The sequence below is a fragment of the Apodemus sylvaticus genome, chromosome 15, assembly GCF_947179515.1.
Source record: "Apodemus sylvaticus chromosome 15, mApoSyl1.1, whole genome shotgun sequence".
Classification (NCBI taxonomy): domain Eukaryota; kingdom Metazoa; phylum Chordata; class Mammalia; order Rodentia; family Muridae; genus Apodemus; species Apodemus sylvaticus.
In genome coordinates, this window is record NC_067486.1 from 5,308,539 (window position 1) to 5,332,557 (window position 24,019).

At 48.0% G+C, this 24,019-nt stretch overlaps 1 protein-coding gene across 3 annotated transcripts in view; it reads left to right on the forward strand.

Annotated features, from left to right (window-relative positions):
* Positions 1 to 16,025: 16,025 nt before the first annotated feature.
* Positions 16,026 to 24,019, forward strand: part of Runx1 (RUNX family transcription factor 1) — a 222,307-nt gene continuing 214,313 nt past the window's right edge. For 2 of the 3 annotated variants that reach the window (XM_052158071.1, XM_052158073.1), the window contains exons 1-2: positions 16,026 to 16,182; positions 16,422 to 16,538. In XM_052158071.1, the coding sequence (XP_052014031.1) occupies positions 16,481 to 16,538 (58 nt within the window). In that variant the 5' untranslated portion in view covers positions 16,026 to 16,182; positions 16,422 to 16,480. Of the gene's footprint in view, positions 16,183 to 16,421; positions 16,539 to 24,019 lie in introns of those variants that run through there. The other variant, XM_052158072.1, reaches the window with a different exon arrangement.

The following is a 24,019-nucleotide window of genomic DNA, read 5'->3' on the forward strand; positions in this document are numbered from 1 at the left end:
CGAGAATGAAGGTCATTGCTGTGGAGTGACTGAGCAGTGCGGGCCAGGGAGGACGTGGGCCGTTTGGAGCCAGCCTGCCTAGGCGGGGGAGTCATGGCTCTCCACTTTTTCAGTGTGTCTCTGCAAGCTCTATAGCTCATGGCGCCTTAGTCTTCTCATCTGCAAAATGGGCATGTTGGTTACTTTCCTCACTACTCTGCCAATATCCGAGGCAGAAACAATTTAGGGAAGATGGCTGTTTTGCCTCAGAAGGTCCATGATCTTTTGGCTCCATGAGGCAGGGGCTTGGGACAGGGGCTTGTCCTCCATTCCTGAAGGATAGAGCATGGAGACAGGAGAGAGGGGACTGGGCACCTGTGGCCTACCTTATGTAGTCCCTGCCTCCAGTTTCCACAGCACTCCCAGTAGAGAGGCACCAACACATGAGCCTGGGAGAGACATTTTACATTCAAACTGTAACAACAGGCTACAGTCGATGCTGTGAGCGTAAGGCACATACACAATGTAAAATCATATAAATAAGAATCCACACTTGGTGCCATTGCGTGAAAGGTGATCAGCTAATGGCAGCTGTTATAAACTAATCAACTCCAACTGTCGATAACGATTGCTTTATTCATTTATTTATTTTCAGTAAAGGGTTTCATGTAGCCAAAGCTGGCCTCAAACTGACTATGTAGCCAAGGTTGGTCTTGAACTCCTGCTCCTCCTGTCCCAGCCTCCCAAGTTCTAGTATTACAGGCTAATGTCATCACATCTGGCTATAATTAGTAAACTCTTACTTAATTCATCCAAGTGTAGATGAAGTCACCAATGACTATTTACCTATCATTTATTGACTACTTCTTGTTTCCCTTTTTAAAGGGATTGTTCTTTCAGAAATTGTTGGCTTGATAATTAAAATACATAAGGAAATTGTACGGGTTAGCTTTTCTTCAACTTGACACAAGCTAGAGTCACCTGTGAAGGTAGAATCAGTTAAGGGATTGCCTTCACCAGACTAACCCGTGAACATGTCTGTTGGGCCTTGTCTTGATCAATGACTGATGTGGAAGGGCCTTGTCCATTGTGAGCGGTGTGCCCCCTAGACAGGTGGTTTTGGACAGTCTAAGAATGTAGGCTGAGCAAACCGTGGGAACAAGTCAGTGAGCGACCCCCCCAAAGTCTGTGCTTCAGACTCTGCCTCCAGGTTCCCATCAGCAGCCCCCAACTGATGACTAACCTGGATACCATATAAAACTTTTCTTCCACCAAGTTGCTTTTGGTCATGGTATTTGATCATGATGACAGAAAGCAAGCTAGAACAGGGCTCTTTTCCTCTTCTGATCACTTTGCAAGTAAAAATAAAGTAGATAGAAGACAAATTCTTGACATCCTATGTCTTTTATGTTAGTGAGGGCCCATTCTTTGGCAGAGATGCAAAATTTCATATCTCTCGAAATGTTGATCTTACTTATTCCAGTGTTTATGAGAGATTAAGACTTAGTAAAATTGGAATCGGTTGATAACCAGATAGCTAATATACCCAGAAACCTGGCAGAGGGGTGTGGAAATGAGCAAATTTAAGGAAATTTTACTCGTATACTGCTGTCCCCAGAAAATATAGGGATACAAGAGAACAGAAGAGCAGGTAAGACTACAACCATAAAGTTCTGGCAAGAAAATACTGTGTACCAAAAATATATTTGTAGTATTGGCCATCTAGATATTTGTGGGAAAGAAAACTTCAGGAAAAGAATTTATCTCCTTTCCCAATTCACTTGAAGTATCTATTCTACATAGTCTAGAGTCGTCTGAGAAAGGAATCTCAATTGACCAATTTCCTAGGTTGAACTGACTTGTCAACATGTCTGGGGTGGGGGCTGTTCTTGATTGTTAGTTGAAGTAGAAGAGCCCATCCCACTGTGGGCGGCATCCTTCCTAGGAAGTGGTCTTCAGCTACGGAGCACAAGCCTGCCTGTGAGGCAGGCAGGAGGCAGCATTCTCTCTGGTTTCTAACCTTCCTCACTTGGCTGTGAAGTGAGTTCCTTGGTCAGAGGTAATGCTGTGTACGACAGCAATCAGGCCCGTCTCTGGATCCTGCTTCAGTTCCTCTCCTGATTTTGCTGCACACTATGAGCCAAAATAAACACTTTTCTCCCATTAAGCTGTTTTTAGTCAAATTATTTGTCCTAAGAATAGAATGCACACAGTCCTCTACAACAAAGTTATGGGATATCAAAACAGAAGAAATTTGATGAGTCATGAGATTTGTCCCAAATAGAAATGACTGGGGTCTAGATAACTAACATGGAGTCACTTATAGTAGGAAGGGGACACCAATATTCAATAGGAGATGAATTTTTTTCAAAAGCCTGGGAAGTTGAGGTACAATGGCTGCTTATTGCAGTTTCAACCCAAATAAAGGTAGTGAATGAGGGTAACCTAAAGTCAATACCAACTCATAAAACAGTCTAAGTAGGGGCAATGAAGTTAGAGCTGGATTGTAGAGTATAACATTACTTGGCCCAGCAAAAGAAATGTCTACAATGTCCTAGGCCTTCCACCCAGGGTCTCCTCTCATCGGGTAAGCAACCCCCGAGGTCAAGAGCCTGTCTCATTCATTTCTCAACTATCTTTCTTCATCTGTCTTCTCCCCCCAGTACCAAGCCCACAGCCCAACACAGGTTTGGTACCCACCCAAGGTGTGTTAAATAAACGGACAAGTAGAGGAATAGTGAACGCACATGGTGAGAGCATCCACAGTGAGTTAGCGAGGATCATCAGTGGGGATGTCTTCCTTCCTTTGAGCACATGAACATCTGTATTTTCCACACTAATGAGCCAGCCAACAAAGGATCAATCATTAGATGAGAGGAGAGGGGAGAGAAAGGGAGGAGGGGAGGGGAGCTGAGAAGGGAGGGGAGGGGAGAGGAGCAGACTTACTGGATATTGGTTAAAGCCAATGGTAACTTGACTTCGACCACAAACTACCCCAATGTCAGTGGCTGGTGTTTCCCTTGAGTGGCATGTCACTGACACCTTAACCACGTCATGGTGTCGGTTTCTAGGAGGAGAAAAGGATCAGGACGTATGGCCTGCCCTGATTACAGGGACTCAGTCCTCCCACCCACTGAGGTCTGCAGTGGTTCTCTTGTTGCTGTAGTGAAACACCTAGAAGGGAATTTAAGGGAGGAAGGGTTTGCTTAGACTTCACAGTACAGTTGATGGAGCAAGGGTAGAGGCAGGAGCATGAGGCAGCTGGTCACACTGTGTCTGCAGTCAGGAGAAAAAGGTTTTTTGACCTTTTCCTTGCTATGCAGATATGGACCCCATCCCCTGCAGTGGTGCCGTCCATGTTTACAGTATGTCTTCCCACTTGTGTTAACTCGATCTAAGCGTTCTCCCACTGACATGGGCAGAGTTGTGTTTCCTCTGGGAGGTGATTGTAGTTCCTGTTAACAATCGATATTAACTATCAGAAGGCCATTGTGATTTCTGATTAGGTGGTAATGAATATAAATGTTTCGACTGATGGTTCATGTTACCAGTATCCTAATGATATTTGGAGGATTATGTAAAGAAATGACATCCTTGACATCCTTGAAATCTGAGGCCCAAAGTAGAAAATGACCTCGATAATTTAACTAATTTACTCTCTCTCTCTTTACTCTCTCTCTCTCCTCTCTCTCTCTCTCTCTCTCTCTCTCTCTCTCTCTCTCTCTCTCTCTCTCTCTCTCTCTCTCTCGGTTTTTTGAGACAGGGTTTCTCTGTGTAGCCCTGGCTGTCCTGGAACACACTTTGTATACCAGGCTGGCCTTGAACTCAGAGATTGGCCTGCCTCTGCCTCCCAAGTGCTGGGATTAAAGGCGTGCGCCACCACCGCCCGGCTCTAATTTATTATCTCTTGATAAGCAGCATTAAGAACACAAAGCCATGTCTTCCCAGACTTCTAAAGGGTTCAGTAGTACTTTTCCATTCTCCATCATTTATGGAGAAGATCACACAGTAGCACGCTTGTCAGTTTTCACTAGCAGCACAGCATCTCAGCAGGAGAGTCGCTGTGTCCTTGGTTGGTGGTTTACACCAAGCATCTTTCTAAGTGACTCTCAAGCACCAGCTTAGTCCTCACTGTGACCCTACTGTGACCCTCCGGGACTCCTGAATACCATCACTGCCACTTCACAGCAGTCCTGCAAAGACAAGGTGGTGTCCTCCACATTCAGCCACCGAGGAAGCCCAGAGTGCATCCCTTAAGCCTGAAGGCAGGCAGAGTGGAGATGGCTGAGGTGGCTGGGCTGGGATTCGAACCCATGCACAGTGCCATCCAGGTTCACTCTCATATCATGACTTTCTTGCTCCAGGACTTAAAGATGAAGGTCTATTTTTGTCTGTTATTTTTTCTCGCTGGCATGATGCCTGGTACACAGGAGCCCACAGGAGCTGCCCTGTAAGGCCATCTCCAAGTTCAATGTTGCTCCGAGATTTTTCCTCCCAGGCCATACCTGGAAGGAAAAGGGGGGTTGTGTATCCAATTTTGCTTTTAACATTTTTGCAATTAACTGTCATAGATGACAAACTGGTTAAACCCTACCTTGTCTTTATGAAGTAGATTTCCCAGCACCCAGCACCGCACATAACCAGAAGTAGTAGCTATTTGTTCAAAATAAATCAGCGGAAGTTTCCAAAGCATTTCTGGTTGTTGGAAGCTTGATCTGTGCAGGATAGAGGGGGGAGTGCTGTGTCTTCAGTGTTGCAGTCTCATGGTCCTGAGGCAAGCCTGCAGCCAGCAGCCGCCCATCCTGGGGCTCTGTTTCTGAACGTTTGCTGCCTGCCCATGGTGGTTGGTAATTGCGGGGTTCATTGTAAGCCTCTGTTCTCTCAGGTGTATTTCCTAAGCCAACATGAAAAGAAAATGATAAGGCCAGTGCAGGGAGGTGTTTGTGTTTTCAGCCCTGGCCAATTGTTCCTGACCTAAAACAACAGTTAGGGCAGATGGAAGGTCCAGGATTACAACCTGAACCACAATGGAAACCCAAAACGCTCCTCCTCGCAGAACTTGCCCAGCACCCAGCTGCCATCCACTCGCAGCTAATGTAAGCCACCACCCAGTAATTAGCACGCCTGGGCTCCCCTTTGGAAAGAAGCAGAGAAGAACAATAATGCATGTGTCCTCCCAGGCCAGAGGCAGGTGAGTCCAACACAGAAAAACACAAACCAAAGGAGCCCTTTGGCCATTGTTCCTTACAGCTGGGCAAGCCTCTCACCAGGGAAGGCTCCTGTTTAACAGCCCTCAGGGCCTCGGAAAGGGGCGCAGAATAAGGAAGGAGGGAAACCCACAGCAGCCCACAGGGATGGAAAGACCTGGGCTTCCTCAGTGCTGCTCTGGACACAAGGCAAGCCTCCCTCCTCAAGCTCCCCGCTTTCAAGGAGACACACGGACCCACTCAGATCTCACATCTTGGCCATGGGCGGAGGTTAATATACGAGTGAAATGAGTTTAATTAAAACTTACCTGGTGGGGCTGGACAAATGTCTCAGTGGATAAATGCACTCACTGAGGGCCTGGATCAATTCTCAGCACCACATAAGGATGCTTAAAACACGTCTAACCTCAGCTGCAGAGGGTCTGACACCATGCTCTGCCACGCATACATGTGTGGCGCATACAGGCAGGCAGCCGCACAGAGAGTCTTGAAAATCTGAGTTCAATTTGTAAACCTGGTTAAGTTTGAGTTCAAATCAACCAGAAAACCAAACAAAACAAAACAACCTCTTTACCCCCCACCCCATATTCCATACAGCATTAAGGGCATATATAGACTTTGTTTCCTTGTCTCTCTAAAAAACGATATACTCTGTTGTGGTGTTTGTTTCTATTTCCTCCTAACTCACTAGCCTGACCTCCTTGTATCAGAGAACATCCTTGATAAAAGACAGATTTGAACTTCAGAGTAAACAAGGCACTCCATTAAGCTAAGGGCTTGGCAGCCATACTATAGAGTCACACAACTCTGTCCAGTTCAGTTAGTCTGCTGTAGTGGCCAGTGAGGCCAGTTAAATACCCTGAGGTGCTCCCAGAGGTTATGGACTCTGCCCATAAAACCTCATTGCTGCCCCATCCCATTTCCTAAACGACAAGGTCCCTGAGGGATTCACCATCCATGCTGGCCCACGCTGGGCACTGCACAGTGCCTCCATGCTCCTCACATGGCTACAACTAGGTTTCTTCGTCTGTGTTTCCACTGGCAGAACTGCAGAGGGCACAGTGGGAGACATTTGTGACCAATCCCATGGATCTGGGGTGACAGAAGCCTAGATAGGCGTTGTTAGACACCTGGCCTCACAATCACCTGTAACTCCAGTGCCAGGAGACCCAACACACTTTTGATCTCCCCCAGACACTTGTACATACACATACACTCACACCATATAGCACACACACCATACAACACACACATACACACCACACACACACATATCACCCACCACACATGTCACACACATAACACACACCACACACATATCACACACCACATACCACACACACATATCACACACCACACACACACATATCACACCACACATGCACACACACACATATCACATACCACATGCCACACACACACATATCACACACCACACACCACACATGTTACACACATATCACATGCCATACACACACATATCACACACCACATACCACACACACCTATCACACACCACACACCATACACACATATCACACACCACATACTACACACACACATCACACACACACACACACATTTTAAAGTAAAAAAGAGAGAAAAAGACATCTTTGGACTCATGTGTAAGAGGGAAAACTATACAGAATACAACAAAAGGCAGATCTGAAAGCACAAGCCCCTGGGTAGCCGTCACCGCTCAGGGCAGCCCTCCTCACTGAGGTAGTGACAATTCAGTAAGCGATGGCTAGGTGGTCGAGTGCTGCCTAACTGTGGCGCACACCAGCTTAAACATGTTTTATTAAAGGACTGCAGATGTAAACAGACCACAACAACCCAATCCCATAATGGCAAAAATAGTGCCTTGATGTATCTGTTTCAGAGAGTCCTGACCTGCATGGCTAAGAGGACAAAATAAAAAACAATGATAAACAATAATAATAACAGATTCCCTCTGTCAATCATCCAGAAGCCATGTGAAACACTATAAGAGTCCCATTGTGGCTTAAACAGTTGTTTGGGTCGCAAGAGCATTCCTTGGGTCTGAAGACAAAAACTGCTTGCTTTGTTTATTTTAATTATTGTGGTGAAATGCACAGTCGGTGCTTCCTATGCAACTCTTTCTAGCCATGCAACTCCCAACCCTCGGAGCTGTGGAACCACTCCCTCTAACTAGCTCCAGAAAGGTCCCTTTCCCGCTCTGATGCTCCTTGCTCAGGACGGGGAGCAGTGGCCTGTCTCTCCCTCCTCTCCACCGCTGGCGATGCTGCATCTGCTCTTTGTGAACTTGTGCACCCCCAGGCCCTCATATCATGGGGTCAAAACGTTGGTTGATGTCTGGTTTATTTATTTCACTAAGTGTGTTTTCCGGGTTTACCAATGTCATGGCACACACCGAAATGGCGTTTCTTTCTGAGGCAGAATAATATTCCACGGTATGTGAGCCCCCATTTTGTTCCTGCACACTGGGATGGCTAATTTAGGTTGTCAACGTAACACACCTAGAAAACAGCAACCTTGACCAAGGAAATGTCTTTGCTGATGGCCTATGGGCGTGTCCATTAAGTATCTTCTTGATTGTTGATGAATGTGGGTATGCCAGCTCGCTCTGGGTGCTGCCATTCCTGGGCAGGCGGTCTTGAGATGTAGAAGAAAGGGAGCTGCCCACGGGCCCAGAAGCAAGCCGAGAAACAATTCTCTCCCATGGCCTCCAGTGCTCCTGCTTCACTTCCTGTCCTGGGTTCCCCTCGTGACAGACTATGATCAGGACTTATGAGCTGGATAAACCACCCAAGTTACATGTGGTCCGTGATGGACTTCTGCCAGGGAGGAGCTGCTGAGCGCACCCATTCAAGCGCTCGCTGTTGGTGGGCGATGTACATTGTATTTACTTTCCTAAAAGCTATTTGGCTTTTGTTTTACAGTACCCACTTTTGTTGTTTTCCTTGATGAAGACTCGAGGTCTCACTGTGTAGACAAGGATAGCCTTGGCTTGTGATGAACTCCAAGCGCTGGGATCACACTGTCCCATCACCCTGTCCCATCATCTGCATGATGACGCTTTCTCTACTGCTTGACTTGATAAGAAAGGTCCTGTGAACACTCCTCCACTGCTGCTGGGGCTGTAAGATGGTACAACCACTGTGGAAATCAGTCTGGAGGTTCCTCAGAAAACTAGACATGACACTTCCGGAGGACCCTGCTATACCTCTCCTGGGCATATACCCAAAGGATTCTCCGGCATGCAATAAAGACACATGCTCCATTATGTTCATAGCAGCCTTATTTATAATAGCCAGAAGCTGGAAAGAACCCAGATGCCCCTCAAAGGAGGAATGGATAGAGAAAATGTGGTATATTTACACAATGGAATACTACTCAGCAATTAGAAACAATGAATTCACAAAATTTTTAGGCAAATGGTTTGATCTGGAAAATATCATCCTAAGTGAGGTAACCCAATCACAAAAGAATACACATGGAATGCAATCTCTGATAAGTGGATATTAATTAGCCCAGAAGCCCTGAATACCCAAGGCACAAACTGCGTAACAAATGACTCCCATGAAGAAGTATGGAGAGGGTCCTGATCCTGGAAAGGATTGATCTAGCATGGGAAGGGAATATAAGGACAGAGAAAAAGGAGGGAGGTGATTGGAGAAGGGATGGAGAGAAGAAGGTCTATGGGACATATGGGGAGGGGGGATCCGGGAAAGGGGAAATCATTTGGAATGTAAACAAAGAATATAGAAAATAAAAATATTTAAGAAAGTCAAAAAAAAAGAAAGAAAGAAAGAAAGAAAAAGAAAGAAAGAAAGAAAGAAAGAAAGAAAGAAAGAAAGAAAGAAAGAAAGAAAGAAAGAAAGAAAGAAAGAAAGAAAGGTCCTGTGGCCAGGAAATCACAGTCTCACAGGCCAAAGTGGCAAGCTTCGTTGGAACCAACACTGTCGGCCCACAGAGTGGGTTAGTGGAGTGTAAGCTGTTGGCTCCTACAGCATCCTTGTTTACACTTCCTGTGAATAAACAAAATGTGGTTCTCACATACTGTGCGATATTATTCTGCCTCAGAAAGGAATGCCATTTTGGTGTGTTCTATAACATAGGTAGACATGGAAAACACGCTTGGTGAAGCCTCACACGTTCATGCTTGGAAAGGCCCGGGGAAAGAGGCAGGGGACCGCAGGATGCTTGCTTCCGCCTGCCTGGCTTTCTCTGAGCCTCACGCTTAGCCCAGTTCTCCCAAGCTCTGCAGATGCTCAGTGGACCTCACTGGGCTCTTCCTGCCACGCCTACCTCCAGATCTGTTGCTCTGGATTGGAGTGGGGTTCACTGAGGGTCTGATGATGGGCTGAGTGCAGAAGCTCTCAGAGGAGACAACTGGTTCCCTTCTGCGTGTCTCCCCCATTGCTGCACTAACCTCGGCCTATGCTAACGAGCAAGGACTATTCCATTTCAGATCTCTGCCTGACAGGTTGGAGGTCATGACTGGTCAAGCTCAGTCAGAACGAGGGGGTAGATGTGTGACTACAGGGAGCCAGAGTTCCCGGCCTCTTGGGTTGGGTGTGGTACTTAGATGTGCTTCAGGGCGATACCTCAGTTTCCTTCTCTGTTGTAAGTAACCACGAACCCAAAGGAGAGAGATCAGAACCAGCGCCATGGAGCGGATCTTACTGCCTGCTCGTTCCAGAAATACAGCCAGTCTCTAAATGGTCCACAGGATGAGAAAAGAAGGAAACTAAACTGCACACTGTACCATGCTAAGTGCCAATATTTGCTCCTCAGTGTGGTTAATTTGTTTAGTGAGATTTGGAGGTTCAGAAAGAATCTTAGCCTGTACATGCAGTACTAGGTTATATTATTTCAAAATGAGGGGCTCAAAATGGATAATGAAGGCCTGGAGTTGCACTCCTGTGAACTCAGCAAGTAGGCAGAGGCAGGAGGATTGTGGTTTTAAGGCCAGCCATGCTTTAGATATGTAGTGAAACTCTATAAAGACAAAGCCAGAGTTGGGTCGATGGCTCAGTGGGTAAAATGCTTACTTCACAAAGGTCAGGATCTGAGTTCAAATCTCCAGAAGCCCTATAAAGCCAGGTATAGCAGAGTAAAGCTATATTCTCAGTGCTCATAAAGTGACATGGGAGGCAGAATATAAAACAGGACCTCAAACAACAAAGAGAGCCTGCTTCAAACAATGTGGAAGGCAAACACACACACATACACACCCACCCACACACACACACCACACCATACCATATACATATACTCTCACACACTTACCACACCACACGTGCACACACACACACACACACACAAATACACACACATATGCACACCATACACACACACACACACAAAGTGACTAACACTTGTAATTTCTCTAGCATCAACTACAAAGGCTGTTTTCAACTCAAACCTCTATGTCCCTGGTGCCATGCCTGTACTATACTTGGCAAGCGTCCATATTAAAATTCACTGTTGGATGTTTCCATATTGAAATACCAACCACAATTCTCTCTCTTAGTTCATTCAAAACCATTTTGCATAGTCCAAACAGTTACTGATCCTCCCAGCACCCCAGTGATAAAGGTAGCATTCTGCTTTGCCCTGTAGAAGGCTGTGCATTTGACTGACAATGAATCAGGAAAAGAGGCAGCTCTCACAATAAAAGTCCAAAGTCCTCAGAACCAAGTGCTCACTGAACCCCAGATGAGATGTGGAGCCTTCTGACCCAGTGAACTCTGGCTTCTCTCACAGAAACTTGGGTTTCCCTCAGCGTTCTTTGCATGACACGATTAGCTCCAACGTTGGGCTGGGAAGCTGAGCGCTACCTACCAGACTGTCTGCATTGTTCGACCAAACACTATACAGGTCTACCAAAGTGGGTTTGGGTTGTCCAGGTTTGCCCTCCTGGTAGCAGCAGAAGCAAGAGCAGAAAGGCTAGCACCCCACAAGGAGAGGCAGCACCCCACAAGGAGAGCCAGCACCCCAAACGAGTTCCCTGGCTAGAGGCAGGCCTGAGTGATCCGGATGCTTCAGTAGACAGTGGCCAGCCTCCCGGGTACCTGTGGAAATGACGCGTGTGGCACAGGAAGGACGGATACGCTGTGGAAAATATGGACAAAGGAGATGAACAAGCCCTTCCTCTGAAGCACAGGTCAGAGGATGGCATGAGGGTGGTCATGACGGAAGTTCAGAAGATCGTGGGACGGGCCAGCCTACGGGGAGAGGAGGGGCACTGCCAAGACCACCTGCAGGGTGGGCTGCTGTCAGGACTCATGGTGACGGTCCGGTACTGCTCACAGCACTCCACACACATCCAAAACTGCAAAGTCAGTGCCGCTGAGAGTCTGGACGCCCCTGCAGGAGGGAGCCCAGAGTTGACCCAGGTGGTCCGCAGGTAGACTGAGCGAGCCAGTGAGGGAGAGCCTCCTGCACAGAGTGACAAGCTGTTGATCCTGGGGGCAGGGTCCAGACAGCCTTTGAGAGTGTCACCTTGGAGGTGTAAGCAGAGCTTAGAGGCGGCTGCTGTGTGGAAACTCAGACTTAGGAACTTCTGCCAGGACGACAGGAGGGGAAAGCCAGCCCCTCGGCCACTGTCGATGGGGGTGTCACAGGGTCGGACAGACTGCGGCCTTCCTCCTTCCTTTTCTTTCCAAATGCTGGAGTATCTGAATGAGGCTCCTCCCTCTCTCTCTCAGGAGTCTCCTCCAGTTTCAGTGTGCACAGGAGTTGGGGGCCTGGACTGTGACTGATTCCGACTCGGGAGACTGAGGATGGAGCCAAGACGTTGACTCCTGGCAAGTTCACAGACAGGTCATAGCTGCTGCTTCAGGGTCTCTGGGGACTGCAGCAAAATGACTCAGTCTTCACTATAAACATGTCACCGATGGGATGACTGTCAGGTCGTTAGACAGTGTTCTTCTGAGGACGTGGTCTCAGTGCTTCTCTCCCTTTCTCTACTCCTGCTCCCTCCCTCTTTCCCTCCCTCCTTCCCTCCTTCCCTCCCTCTCTCCTTCCCTCCTTCCCTCCCTCCCTCCTTCTCTCCCTCCCTCCCGCCCTCCTTTCTTCTTTCCTTTCTATTTCCTACTTTCCTGGGTACACTATAATGTTATCTAGGAAGGTCATGGAAATGAGTATTAAAATCCCTCCCAGCTAACAAGTAGTCTTCTAGGGACTAAAATTCACACTTTTTACCCAAATGAGAAAAACTCCAGGACTGTACACACACACACACACACACACACACACACACACATACACACATACATGGACACATACACACAGTGCATACATATGTATATGCTACATCCCTCACATCTCCCCACATGCATGTATACTCCCCATACCACAAACATATGTATAATACATACAAAATACACATGTACACACACACAAACATAGCATATGTATATACCACAACACACACATATATGCATATAACACACATGCACACACATATACACTACACATGTGCACCATACACATATGCACATACCACACACATACACAAACATCCACATGTATACATACCTTGCACTCTAAGTGTCCACAGAGGAAAGCTGGTAACAGGTAGAAGTCTCAGGTTCTCCAGTCAATTCAGCTGTCAGAACTACCTAGAGCAGGTTTTACTCAGTCCACAAGGTCTTGATATCTGTGCATCAGTTATAAATCCCTGAGCTCGTTGCTAGCATAACACAGTTTACAGCTCCTGCCTCTGTCTCAGAGCGAAGATATAACAAATGAAAACCATCTGTGATAGCTCTGGAGAGAGCTCAGTGGGCAATGCTGGCCTCACAGGGCCCAAGTTTGATCCCTAGAATCCACATTAAGGGGTGGTCTGCACACACTTGCAATCCCACCACTGGGTGGGCAGGAACAGGAGGATCTCTTGGGCTCACTGGCCAGTCTAGCCTAACTAGCCAGCCCCAGGTCACTGAAGGACCCAGTCCTTAAAAGGAAAAACAAAGTGTCTAGCATTGAGAAAGTCCTTTGTCTCCCATGCACTGGGCACTTATGTGGACATAGACACACATGTACCCACACACATATACAACCCACACTCTATAGAAATGATTTTGCATCAGTGTTATCATCTGGGGATGTTTGATACTGTCTAATTTGAGGGCATCCATCTGTACCTTGCCTTCTGTCCAGAGAATCTGTGTATCTACATGTAGACTTTGGAGAGGGCAAAGTAACCATACAATGAAAACCCTGACCAGAGAGAGTGTTTTAATTGGATGGAGTTGCACACAGTGCTCTCGCCATTAATTACAGGATTATGCAACTCTGCATCTTTCAACCTTCCCTGGTATTTTTATAGGGCCATTAACAAAGACACCTGAGCGTTTTCCCCACCACGCCCTTAAGAATGGCATCTTGGTAACTTTGCCAATCAGAGGATGAAGATTGCTGTGGCATTATTTGGCAGAGCCACAGTCCCCTGCAGCAGCTCCAGTACAGTTCCCAGGCCAGCAGCCTGGGGTCTGAGTCAGCAGCAGGAACGAGGCTGGCCGGGTGGGTCCGCCCAAGAACTTAAAGAATCTTCAGCAGTTCTGCTTAAAATGGGATTAAGGATTTCTTTAGGCAGTCAGCGGTGACAGACAAGTCTTTTTTGTCCTGGGCTCTCAAGGAAGTGTAAAAACAGTTTGCTGGCAGCCACCTGAATGTCTCCTAGCTGTCACGGCCTCAGAGAGACAGAGAAAAGCTTTAACTGCTGCCTCTTCTGTGAGCCTTGAAGTCTTGCTTGGTCTTCTGTGACCATCATCACAGGACTTGCCAGGGATCACGCCTTTGTATTCTGCCCCCTGCTGCCTCGCTGCAACCAGGGCTCAGAGGTGACAGCCTGCAGAGGAACTTGCAGACCAAAGTGGACCAGACGGCTATCCTGAAATCATCCATCCACCTGCCTTGCCCTATGGAGACCCTCCCCAAAGGCAGAGAGACTCTGGGCATCTAAAGCATCCTCTCGTGGGCATGGACGACACCTAAGGCTAAAAGCATCTGGGAGTTTCTAACGTGAAATGACTGCGGGATTAATCTGCGTGGACGCTTAAGTGTCTCACTTCTGGGAAGTGAGTCACCTTCAAGGAGCCAGCTGCAGCTACGATGCTGGGAGCTCTCCATGGCTGAGCAGGCTTAGAAGACAACACAAAGTGGCCAGAGATTCCACTGGGGGAATGGGGGTGAGGAACAGGGGTGGAATTTGTTTAGAGGCAACGACACAGAGACATAATGAGGATTATATTAACAAGGGATTTGAATAATGGGGATTATATTAACAAGGGATTTGAATTGAGAGGCAACTTGAAGTGCACGTTGTATTTAGATATTAATAAGCTTCATAAAAGATGTGCAGCCACTGTTTCTCAAGTGTGAGTCAAGTGTGGATATTTGCTGCTAACTGCTCAGAGAGGCTGGGAGAAAGAAATCCCTGGGTTTCTTGTTCCTGCCTTGGTTAAAACAGGATTAAGTAAAGATGGAGTCTGGTCTTTTAGGAAGACCTATGTCATTAATACCCTGGATCTCTCCGTGTGTGCAAACTTAGCTCCATGCAAACCAAAGAGAGTTCCCTCAGGGGCTCAGACTTGAAGTACATTGCGAGCCTAGGGCTTGGGAGCCAGGGCTGTCACTGGACTGCTCAAGGCTCTGCTTCTCAAGGCCGCACCTTGAAGTGGAGGGAAATGGAACAGAGGAAGAGCTGAGTAAGGAAAGGGAAGTCAGGTCTCACCTGGGGAGACAGAAAGACTGAGGCGTCACGTCTCAGCAAGTAAAACAGAGATCGGAGAGGTCAGTGGGTAGAGGTGGACAGAAAGGCTCACACCCACGGGACTGCCTTGTCTTTATTGCCCGCCCCCAGACAAATGTGGCTGCCAGAGGCAGGAGGGCTGTGTAATATTCCCCTCCGGTGGCTGGGAGGAGGCAGGCTCTTGGGCAGTCACAAGTTACCGTTCATGGACTCAGACTGATTTTCCCTAAAGGTGTGAGTTGGCCTCTTTCTCTGAGTTCAGCAGAGAAAGGCTATCGGCAGCCTTTATAGGTACAGATAATGAAGAGATGCCCACAGGCCACAGCTCTGCCGTGTGAGGAGTCTCCTTTGCTTTCCTCGAAACTTCCTAATGCGAGTTTGGGAGCTGGTGCCCGTGTGACAAGAACGCCACGGTTTCCTCTGCCTATCAAGGGAGATCCGTGCTAAGTCTGTCCACCAAGGGGAAAGGAAGCCACGTACGATGCCATTCGGGTTTTGATTAAAATGGTTTTTCCACCCCACAATTCAAACATTCTATATTTTTTCCCAAGCTTTGAGGTGTCAGTAAGTTGCCGGCCTGACCCTCTCAGCGTCAGCCACTCACGGCAGTGGCCCCCCGGTCTACTTTTCCCCTTTGCTGTCTTCCTTTTCTTTACTAAGACAGAACCTAGCTCTGCCGAGCTGGTGCCCAGCCTTTAAGTGAAGAGAGCTACGTCTGGGCTCAGCGGCAGGTCGGTGCCAACGCTGAATTGCTGTTGAATAAACAGCAAGGCAATCTTTACCTAAATAATCAGTTGTTCCCCAAACCACAAATAACAACAGGATCTGAACGCCACTAAATCCTCAAAGAACCGAGACATGAAGAAAAGACTGAGGCAGGGGATTTCTGTTTGTTTGTTTGTTGTGCCCTTTTCTTCCACAGCCCCTCTCTTCTACACTCTGTTCAACTGCTTTCTTACACAGCCTGGGGGAGGGCAGGTGGAGGGCAGGAAGGGCATAGCTCAGAAAGTTTAAAAAAAATTGACATCACTTAAGTCACGTGATCCGCAAGAGCCAATGGGGATGGGCCGTGGAAAGGGGAAGAGTTAAATTTGTAATTTGGGTTGTGTGAAAACTTCTTTGGACCTCATAAACAACCACAGAACCACAAGTTGGGTAGCCTGGCAGTGTCAGAAGTGTAAGCCCAGCACAGTGGTCAGCAGGCAGGACGAATCACACTGAATGCAAACCACAGGCTTTCATAGAGCGGTGAGCGGTGCAGCCCACAGCTTAGGCGGTGCTCTCTCTCTCTCTCTCTCTCTCTCTCTCTCTCTCTCTCTCTCTGCCTTTTTTAATCTTTAAAAATTTGAATATTTGCTTCTGCAGCAATGCTTCCCCCCACCCCCACCCCACAGGGCCCACGGAGTACCAGAGGTGGCAGGGACCTAGGGAGCCATGGTGGGAGGTGAGGTCAGAGTAAGTGACCTTTCTTGGTTTTTGCTCTGAAGGTAAAAGAAATCATTGAACCCCCACGCCTTCAGGAGAGGTGCATTTTCGAAAGGAAACGATGGCTTCAGACAGCATTTTTGAGTCATTTCCTTCATATCCACAGTGCTTCATGAGAGGTAAGTATGCTGTTCTGGTCTTTTTATGTCTGATTTTTCTCGGCTTGGCAGGGACTAAGATGGCAGCCCGAGTAAGGACTCTGTGGTGCCTGCCTGGGGTCCCTGCCTGCTTGGGGGTAGGGGGGGAACGGAATCCAAACAGAGGCCAATGACTCTGAGACGGTGAGATTTTTTTTGTCAGACACCGTGCCACAGGGATGTTTGAGCAAATGCTTGGGCTCTTGAAATATTTGGTCGCTGGGCGAAAGTTGTGTCAAGTGCTTTGGGCTGCTCTCTGTTAAGTTCCGGACATTAGAGGGGCTGGCACGGAGGACACGGTTTGGGTTTTATCTGGCTGTGCCTTGCCCTGAACGACTCTCCTGCACTTATTCTGATGGCGGCAAGCGGTCTGGCCCTGGTGCTGAGTTCAGCTCACCCCGGGTTTAGCGCGCTCAGTACTTAGCTGACCGGAAGAGCTGGTTGCCAGCAGCGTGGGCTCAGAGAGGCAGCTCACAGGTAGACCTGGGATCAGCGTGGAGATTTCAGGGCCAAAGTGGCACGTCCACAGAGGACAGGATCTGGGCAGACTCGCTCTGAGAAAAATCATCAGAAGAGGCTGTGTCGTGCTGTGGTTTTTCTTTCAGCCTCAATTGAAAGAGGCAGTCGGCATTGCTCAAGACAGAAAGCCAGCAAGTTGTGGTACACAGCCTCTCTCAGAAAGAACTACGAAGCCATTTCCTAAGTCCACACATTCTCACAGCAGAAATTACTAGATTACAGACTTATGGGTAGGCACCACGTAGGTCCCTAAACGTTCCTGCCTTTTTCACAGAGGTCTTATGAAACTTAGAAAGGCGGAGTTCAGCTGCGGTGACGTGTGTGCTTGGTGGGTCTGTCACGATAAATGGGGACTGAGTTTAAGTAAATAAAATAAATAAGAGCAGTGGCATAAAAAGATCACGAAGACATGGCCGTGTGTCAGGACGTACGGCTTGTGGTGTGGTGCTCTGGTGGAGCTGAGATGGAGTGGGCTGGAATGCGAGGGATCATTTGTTTTCTAGATATAAATTATTGTGCACGCCCAGCCAGTATCTGTGAATCATTATTATTCATACAGCCAAATGGGCAGGGAATCCAAGGGCTTGCCGGCCGCTTTGTCACAACAAAGGCTATTGAGGCTGTGATGGCTGGCCTATACTGAAACATGAAAACTGGAGGAAGGTGTGTGTGTGTGTGTGTGTGTGTGTGTGTGTGTGTGTATGTGTGTGTGTATGTGTGTGTATGTGTGTGTATGCGTATGTGTGTGGTATGTGTATGTATGTGTGTGTGGAATGTGTATGTATGTGTGTGTGTGGAATGTGTATGTATGTGTGTGACGTGTGTGTATGTGTGTGTATGTGTGGCGTGTGTATACATATGTGTGTGTATGTATGTGTGTGGTATGTGTATGTATGTGTGTGTGGAATGTGTATGCATGTTGTGTGACGTGTGTGTATGTGTGGTATGTGTATGTATATATGTGTATGTATATATATGTATGTGTGGTATGTGTATGTATGTATGTGTGGTTTATATATGTATGTGTGTGTGGTGTGTATATGTGTATGTGTGGTGTGTGTATGTGTGTGTGGTGTGTGTGTGTGTGGTGTGTGTGTGTGTGGTGTGTGTATGTGTGTGGTGTGTATATGTGTCGTGTATTGTAGTGTGTGTGTATGTGTATGTGGTGTGTCTATGTATGTATATGTGGTATATGCATGTATGTATGTGTGGTGTGTATTTATGTATGTGTGGGGGGTGTGTGATGTGTGCATATATGTGTGTGTGGTATGTGTATGTGTGTATGTGTGTGGTTTGTGCATGTAGTATGTGTATGTATGTGTCTGTATGTGTGTGGTGTGTGCATGTATGTGGGTGTGTGGTGTGTGGTGTGTGTGGTGTATGTATGTATGTATGTGTGGTGTGTGTGGTATGTATGCATGTGGTGTGTACATGTATGTGTGTGTATATGTGTGGTCTGTGTACGAATGTGTGGTGTGTGTGTATGTATGTATGTGTGTGGTGTGTGTGTGTATGTGTGTGGTGTATGTATGTATGTATGTATGTGTGGCGTGTGTGTGTGTGTGTGTGTGTGTGTGTGTGTGTGTGTGTGGTATGATGTGTATGTGAAAGTGTGTGTGTGGTGTGGTGTATGTGTGTGTATGTGTATGTGTGTGTGGTGGCAAATGTGCTTGTGGGTTTGGGGGTGGCATCAGGATTTAAGGAAAAGGAGAAGAAAGCAAGTCATTAACCAATTCCAAGCTTTAAATTAAAGGGCTTGCAAGTGCTCCCTTGCTGCGGCAGAGAAAACTGAGTGAGGTTGAATCATGGAGACCATCTGAGTAATGATCATCCAGGGTCCTGCAGAGAGCCAGTCAGAGACAGCAGCCCTGAGGGCCCCTGGTGAAAAGCCACCAACTGCTCCCTGGCTGTGTTTGTGCTAAGGAAGCCATCTTTGAGGAAACTTGCTGGCTTACTCTCCTCTCTCTGCATGCTCCACACAGTCACTGTGTCCTATTAGAAGAACTAATGACGGGAGCAGGGCACTCTGCACATTCCACTGGACTGTAGGCTAGGTGCAGCCTGCAGTCCTGCCCTTCTGGCATGCCTGTGTGTCAACAGAAGGACAGCTAGGGATGTGGTAACCAGGAACTCAAACAAGCCTGACCCTGCGCCGGCTCCCAGCTGGGGAGCAAGAGCCTGTCTACACTCAGCAGGCTACCTGGACAGATTCTTGTTCTTATCAGAACCCAGAAGGGTTGGGGAGAAGTGTAAATGCTTACCACACAAGCATGAAGATCCAAGTTCGAATCCCTAGATTCCTAAAAGCCAGGTGCAGTGACATATTCAATCTGTAAAACCGTGGCATTCCTAAGGGGAGACAGGAGTTAGGGACAGGAGCTCCCTAGAGGCTCATGGGCCAGCTAGTGTGGAGTACATAGGGGCCTCCAATAGCAAAGAGACCCTGGCTCAAACAAGGCGGGAGTAAGGACCGACTTGTCAGGCCACCCTCTGGCTTCACATACATGCTGTGACACGCATGAGTTCACACTCCTCCATGTGAATATACACACATGCACACAGCATACATATATCACATAGATACTCAGGTTTTTGTTTTTGTGTTTGTTTGTTTGTTTGTTTGTTTAAATCAGTGTGGTTCATCTGAAAAGGCCTCACTTCCTCCTCTGAGCACACTGGGACGCATGGAGGGAAAGGGGCAGTCAGAATTCACAAGCTGACAAATAACTCTGATCCTGAGCTCTAGAACCTAAGGGAGTCTGGGCCGCCCCCTTGTTCGTGTTATGCCATCCTAAGGACCTGTCACCACAAGGGTTTAAATGTCCCACATTGGCTATGCTCATGTTATGCCATCCTAAGGACCTGTCACCACAAGGGTTTAAATGGCCCACACTGGCTCTCCATGCCACTCACTGTAGCCACAGCGGCAGGAACTTTGCTTCTCTTTTATTCCACTTGGACCCGACGCCAGACCCCACGCCCTTCACGGTTCTTCAGTCTCCCAGCCGGTCCCCTGGCCACCCACACCGCCTGGCCACTCCTAAGGCTCCTCATGGTGGCTGCTTCTGCCTGTAATTTATGGCCCGTGCTCCCTCCAGAGCAGCCACTGTGAGGGGCTCACAGGCCCACAGCATCTTGTTTTCCTCCTGGGATGGTACTTTATCAGTCCCGGCAATCCTCGCAGGAGGAAACCTGTAACTGGCTTTTGCCTGATACCACTGTGGAAATGGGGAGAAAACAGAGATGGGGAACCGAGCAAGCCATTGTTCCCTTTCTCGTGAGAGTCGGGCCGGCATCTGAGACACTGGCACGCAAAAAGAATGTGGTCTACCACAGAGAGCTCCTCTCCCCCCTCTATCGCCCCACAGCAGGTTCCCACTTAGTCTGCCTAAGCAAGAAGATAAGACTCGATTGAGACTCCCAGGAGCTACCACGCGTGGTTGTCGACATGAAACCCTTGCAGAGCCCTAGCTTGGTCCCCTCAGAAGGTGCAATGAACTGCATAAAAGAGATGACTGTCAGAACAGGGAGGGTGGGGGGAGCTGCTACATTTTTTTCTCCTTTATTTTTTTTTTTCAAAATGCCTCAGGCAACCTTGCTCTTAGAAGTGGCTTAGTGGTCTAGGCAAAGCCGGAGTGCTGAGATGCCTCTGAGTTCCTAGAACCACGGGTAGAAATCTCAGCAGTGTGGCTCTGTGCCTCGAGCCATCCGGCAGAGCTGTTCAACAGGAATCAAAGAACCGAGGCCAGCTGTGTGCGTGCGCGGTGTGTTCTCCGTAAACACGAGTTTACCACTGTTTAAAGGCATGAAGACACTTCCTCTCACACCGCAGAAGACTTAGGTGACAGCCTCCTAGATGGAGCTATGTGTGGCTTTTGTCCACCATGCAAAACCTGTTAGTGAGAAATCAGGCTACTGTAACAAAATACCACAGACTTGGTGACTTAAAAAGCAGAAATGTTTCCTCATGGTCTGGAGGTTTGAGGTCAAAATATCAATAGCTTTGGTTTTTTGTGTGGTCTGTCTCATTCACTCACTTGTTGCCTCTTCAGGCTTCTCTCTCTCTCTCTCTCTCTCTCTCTCTCTCTCTCTCTCTCTCTCTCTCTCTCTCTCTCGTTCAATATTTAGCCCAGGCTGATCTAGCACTCACTGTGTAGTCCAGGATAGCCTTGAATCAAAACATTTTTCCTGCCCAGCCCCTTAAAATTACTGAATCTTAGAATTGCTGGTGAGATCTAGCAAACCCAGCTCCTCACCTCCTCTTAGAAGGCCATCAGACAGAGCATAGCACATTCTCGAACTTCCTTCTGATTGCTTCTAGAATGTTCTATATCCAGTATGGTCACAGTCCGAGGAACTTGCCATTAAAACCTGAACGCATGGACATCTGAGAATCAGACCGTGCCATCCCTGTGGGATGAAGTCTCACATCTGAGGCTGCCTGTGCATTATGAAACCAAGTTTTAAGAAGGTTTTTGGAACAATCTAAGCTCGTCCTTACAGCCTTGCCTCACACTCTTTCTGTACACTGAGTAACAGTTGACAGTGACCTAACGGAAGCCCAGGAAGGTCAAGCTTCAGAAGAGTCTGAAGAACCCACCACCTCCACCCTGTTCTCTCTAGTGGGTGTCCTGTGTCTCAGACTGACCCCAAGGACACCTTGCCAACCTGGGCTGAATGCCTGGGGATAGGACGACCCTGCAGCAGTTTACATGTTAAATACAGGACAGGAAGTAGTTATTAGAACTGGAGGGATGTCGTTCTGGGTGATGCATTTGTCACAAACATAAGGATCTGAGTGTGAGTCCCCAGAACCTACATCAAAAGCCAGAGGCTCATGTGTCCAATCTCTGTGTCCCTGCTGTGATAGGAGGTGGGACAGGAGGGGCAGACCTCAGAGTTGCCTGTGTCCTCCACAAGAATGCCATTGGCACAACCATGTACACACTCACACAGACACACGGTGTGCACAGACACCCTGTCATATACACAGGCATGCACGAAGATGACAATGGATAGAAGAGTGAATAGGCAAGAAGGCCTCTCGGAGCACGCAGAAGAGCGAGATCGGACTATATTCTGGAAACAGACCTAAGATGAGCTCAAGAAAGACATGGCCCTTTGCTGGGAGGCAGTGAGCAAGGCTGGCTGGCACACAGTAGGGCTGGCTGGGGCTGGCGCACAGTAGGGCTGGCTGGGGCTGGCGCACAGTAGGGCTGGCTGGGGCTGGCGCGCAGTAGGGCTGCCTGGGACTGAGACACAGCAGGACTGGCTGCTGCACACACAAGCATGCAAAGAGAAGCCAGGAGTCTGCCTATAGAAGAGAGACAGAGCCCTTAAGCACAGCTGCTGTTAGCAGAGACGGGAGGGGAGGCTTGAAGGCAGAGTGAGGGACTCAGGTAGCACCTCAGGCCGTGTCTCTCCTGTCCTCCCTTCTGTCTAAGGCCAGGAGCTTCACTGTGTTACATTTGTTTGCTTAGTGTACTGTTGGATTTTTAGAAGGTGCTTTGGTTGGTTTTACTTGTCTGCTTGGTCCTTACTCTGTCACTGGAACTCGCAGTGGAGAACGGGCTGGCCTGGAGCTCACAGGGCTCTATCTCCCCACGCCTCTGAGAACTGGGATTAATCCAGCAGTTCTCTAACGGTCCTTCCACAAGACCACCTAAGATCATCGGAAAACACAGGTACTTGCATTATGACTCTTCACAGTAGAAAAATTACAGGTGTGAAGCAGCAATGAAAATGATTCTATGGTTGGGGTCGGCAGAGCAGGAGGAGTTGAGAGAATATGATCAAAATAGGTTTTATTTAATTCTCAGAAAAGTTTTAAAAATATTTTAAAAAGAAAAAAAGACAGGCACCACCATGCCTAGCTAAACCTCAGTCTTGTTATCTTGCAACACAAACCGTTAAAGTTCCTAATGGCCCGTGGAAGAGCTCAGCTCCTCTACGGGCAAGCAGCATTAGCAGTGGCTGGCTAGCAATGATTCGATTACCTAAAACAGCAGCCGGTGAGTTGGCTGACCTGTGCTGTCCACTCGGGGAAGAAAGGAGCTCACAACATGATGGAGGACACCAGAAAGGCTCCCTGGAGGAAGTGGCAGAATTTCTAGAAGTAGGGAAGATAAAGAGCAAAGGGAAGGGTGGTCCAACAGAGGGCTCCATGTAGAGACAGACACAGGAGGCAGAATGCTAATCAGCTCTGCTGGCAGCACTCAGCACCGACCCTTCCTCTCCTTGTCAGTGACCACAGGAGGGGAGACTCATCCGGAGCCACTCAACAGCTACATTGATGCAGTTTCTACAGACCAAGGCTGAGTCTTGGTTCAGGACACAGAGGGCAGACAAGAGGCACCTTTCTGAGAATCCGGGTGCAGCTCTGGGGTCTGGAAAGCTCTACTAAAGAAAACCATTAATCCCAGCACTCTGGGAGGCAGAGGCAGGCAGTTTTTTGAGTTCGAGGCCAGCCTGGTCTATAGAGTGAGTTCCAGGACAGCCAGGGCTACACAGAGAAACCCTCTCTCGAGAAAAAGAAAAAAGAAAACCATTTTGCCTGTTGAACCACATGCAGGGTCTCTGGAACTCTTAAAACCAGTGGTTTCCTCTTCTTCTCCATGATGTTTGTCACTGACAATGACAAGTCTTTGTCAGAGATGACGGCTCCTCAGGTTCTTGTCTGGTTGGGGCCAGGCAGGGAGGCCCACACAGGAAGCTCAGGCGTTTCTCAGGTAACTTCCCAGTGACCTAGATGAGTCAATAGTGAAGCTCTGTCTATTTCGAGTTCTGCAAAAGGGGTTAGTAACATTCTAGACGCGCTAGCTAGCTGCCCAATGACCAAGTTCCTGTGTGAAGTCTTTGAACCCCCTTAGAAGTCAAAAAACACATGACAGCTTTGCAATATGAGGAAGGTTTGGTTGTTGTTTTAATGTTTTACATTGGTATGA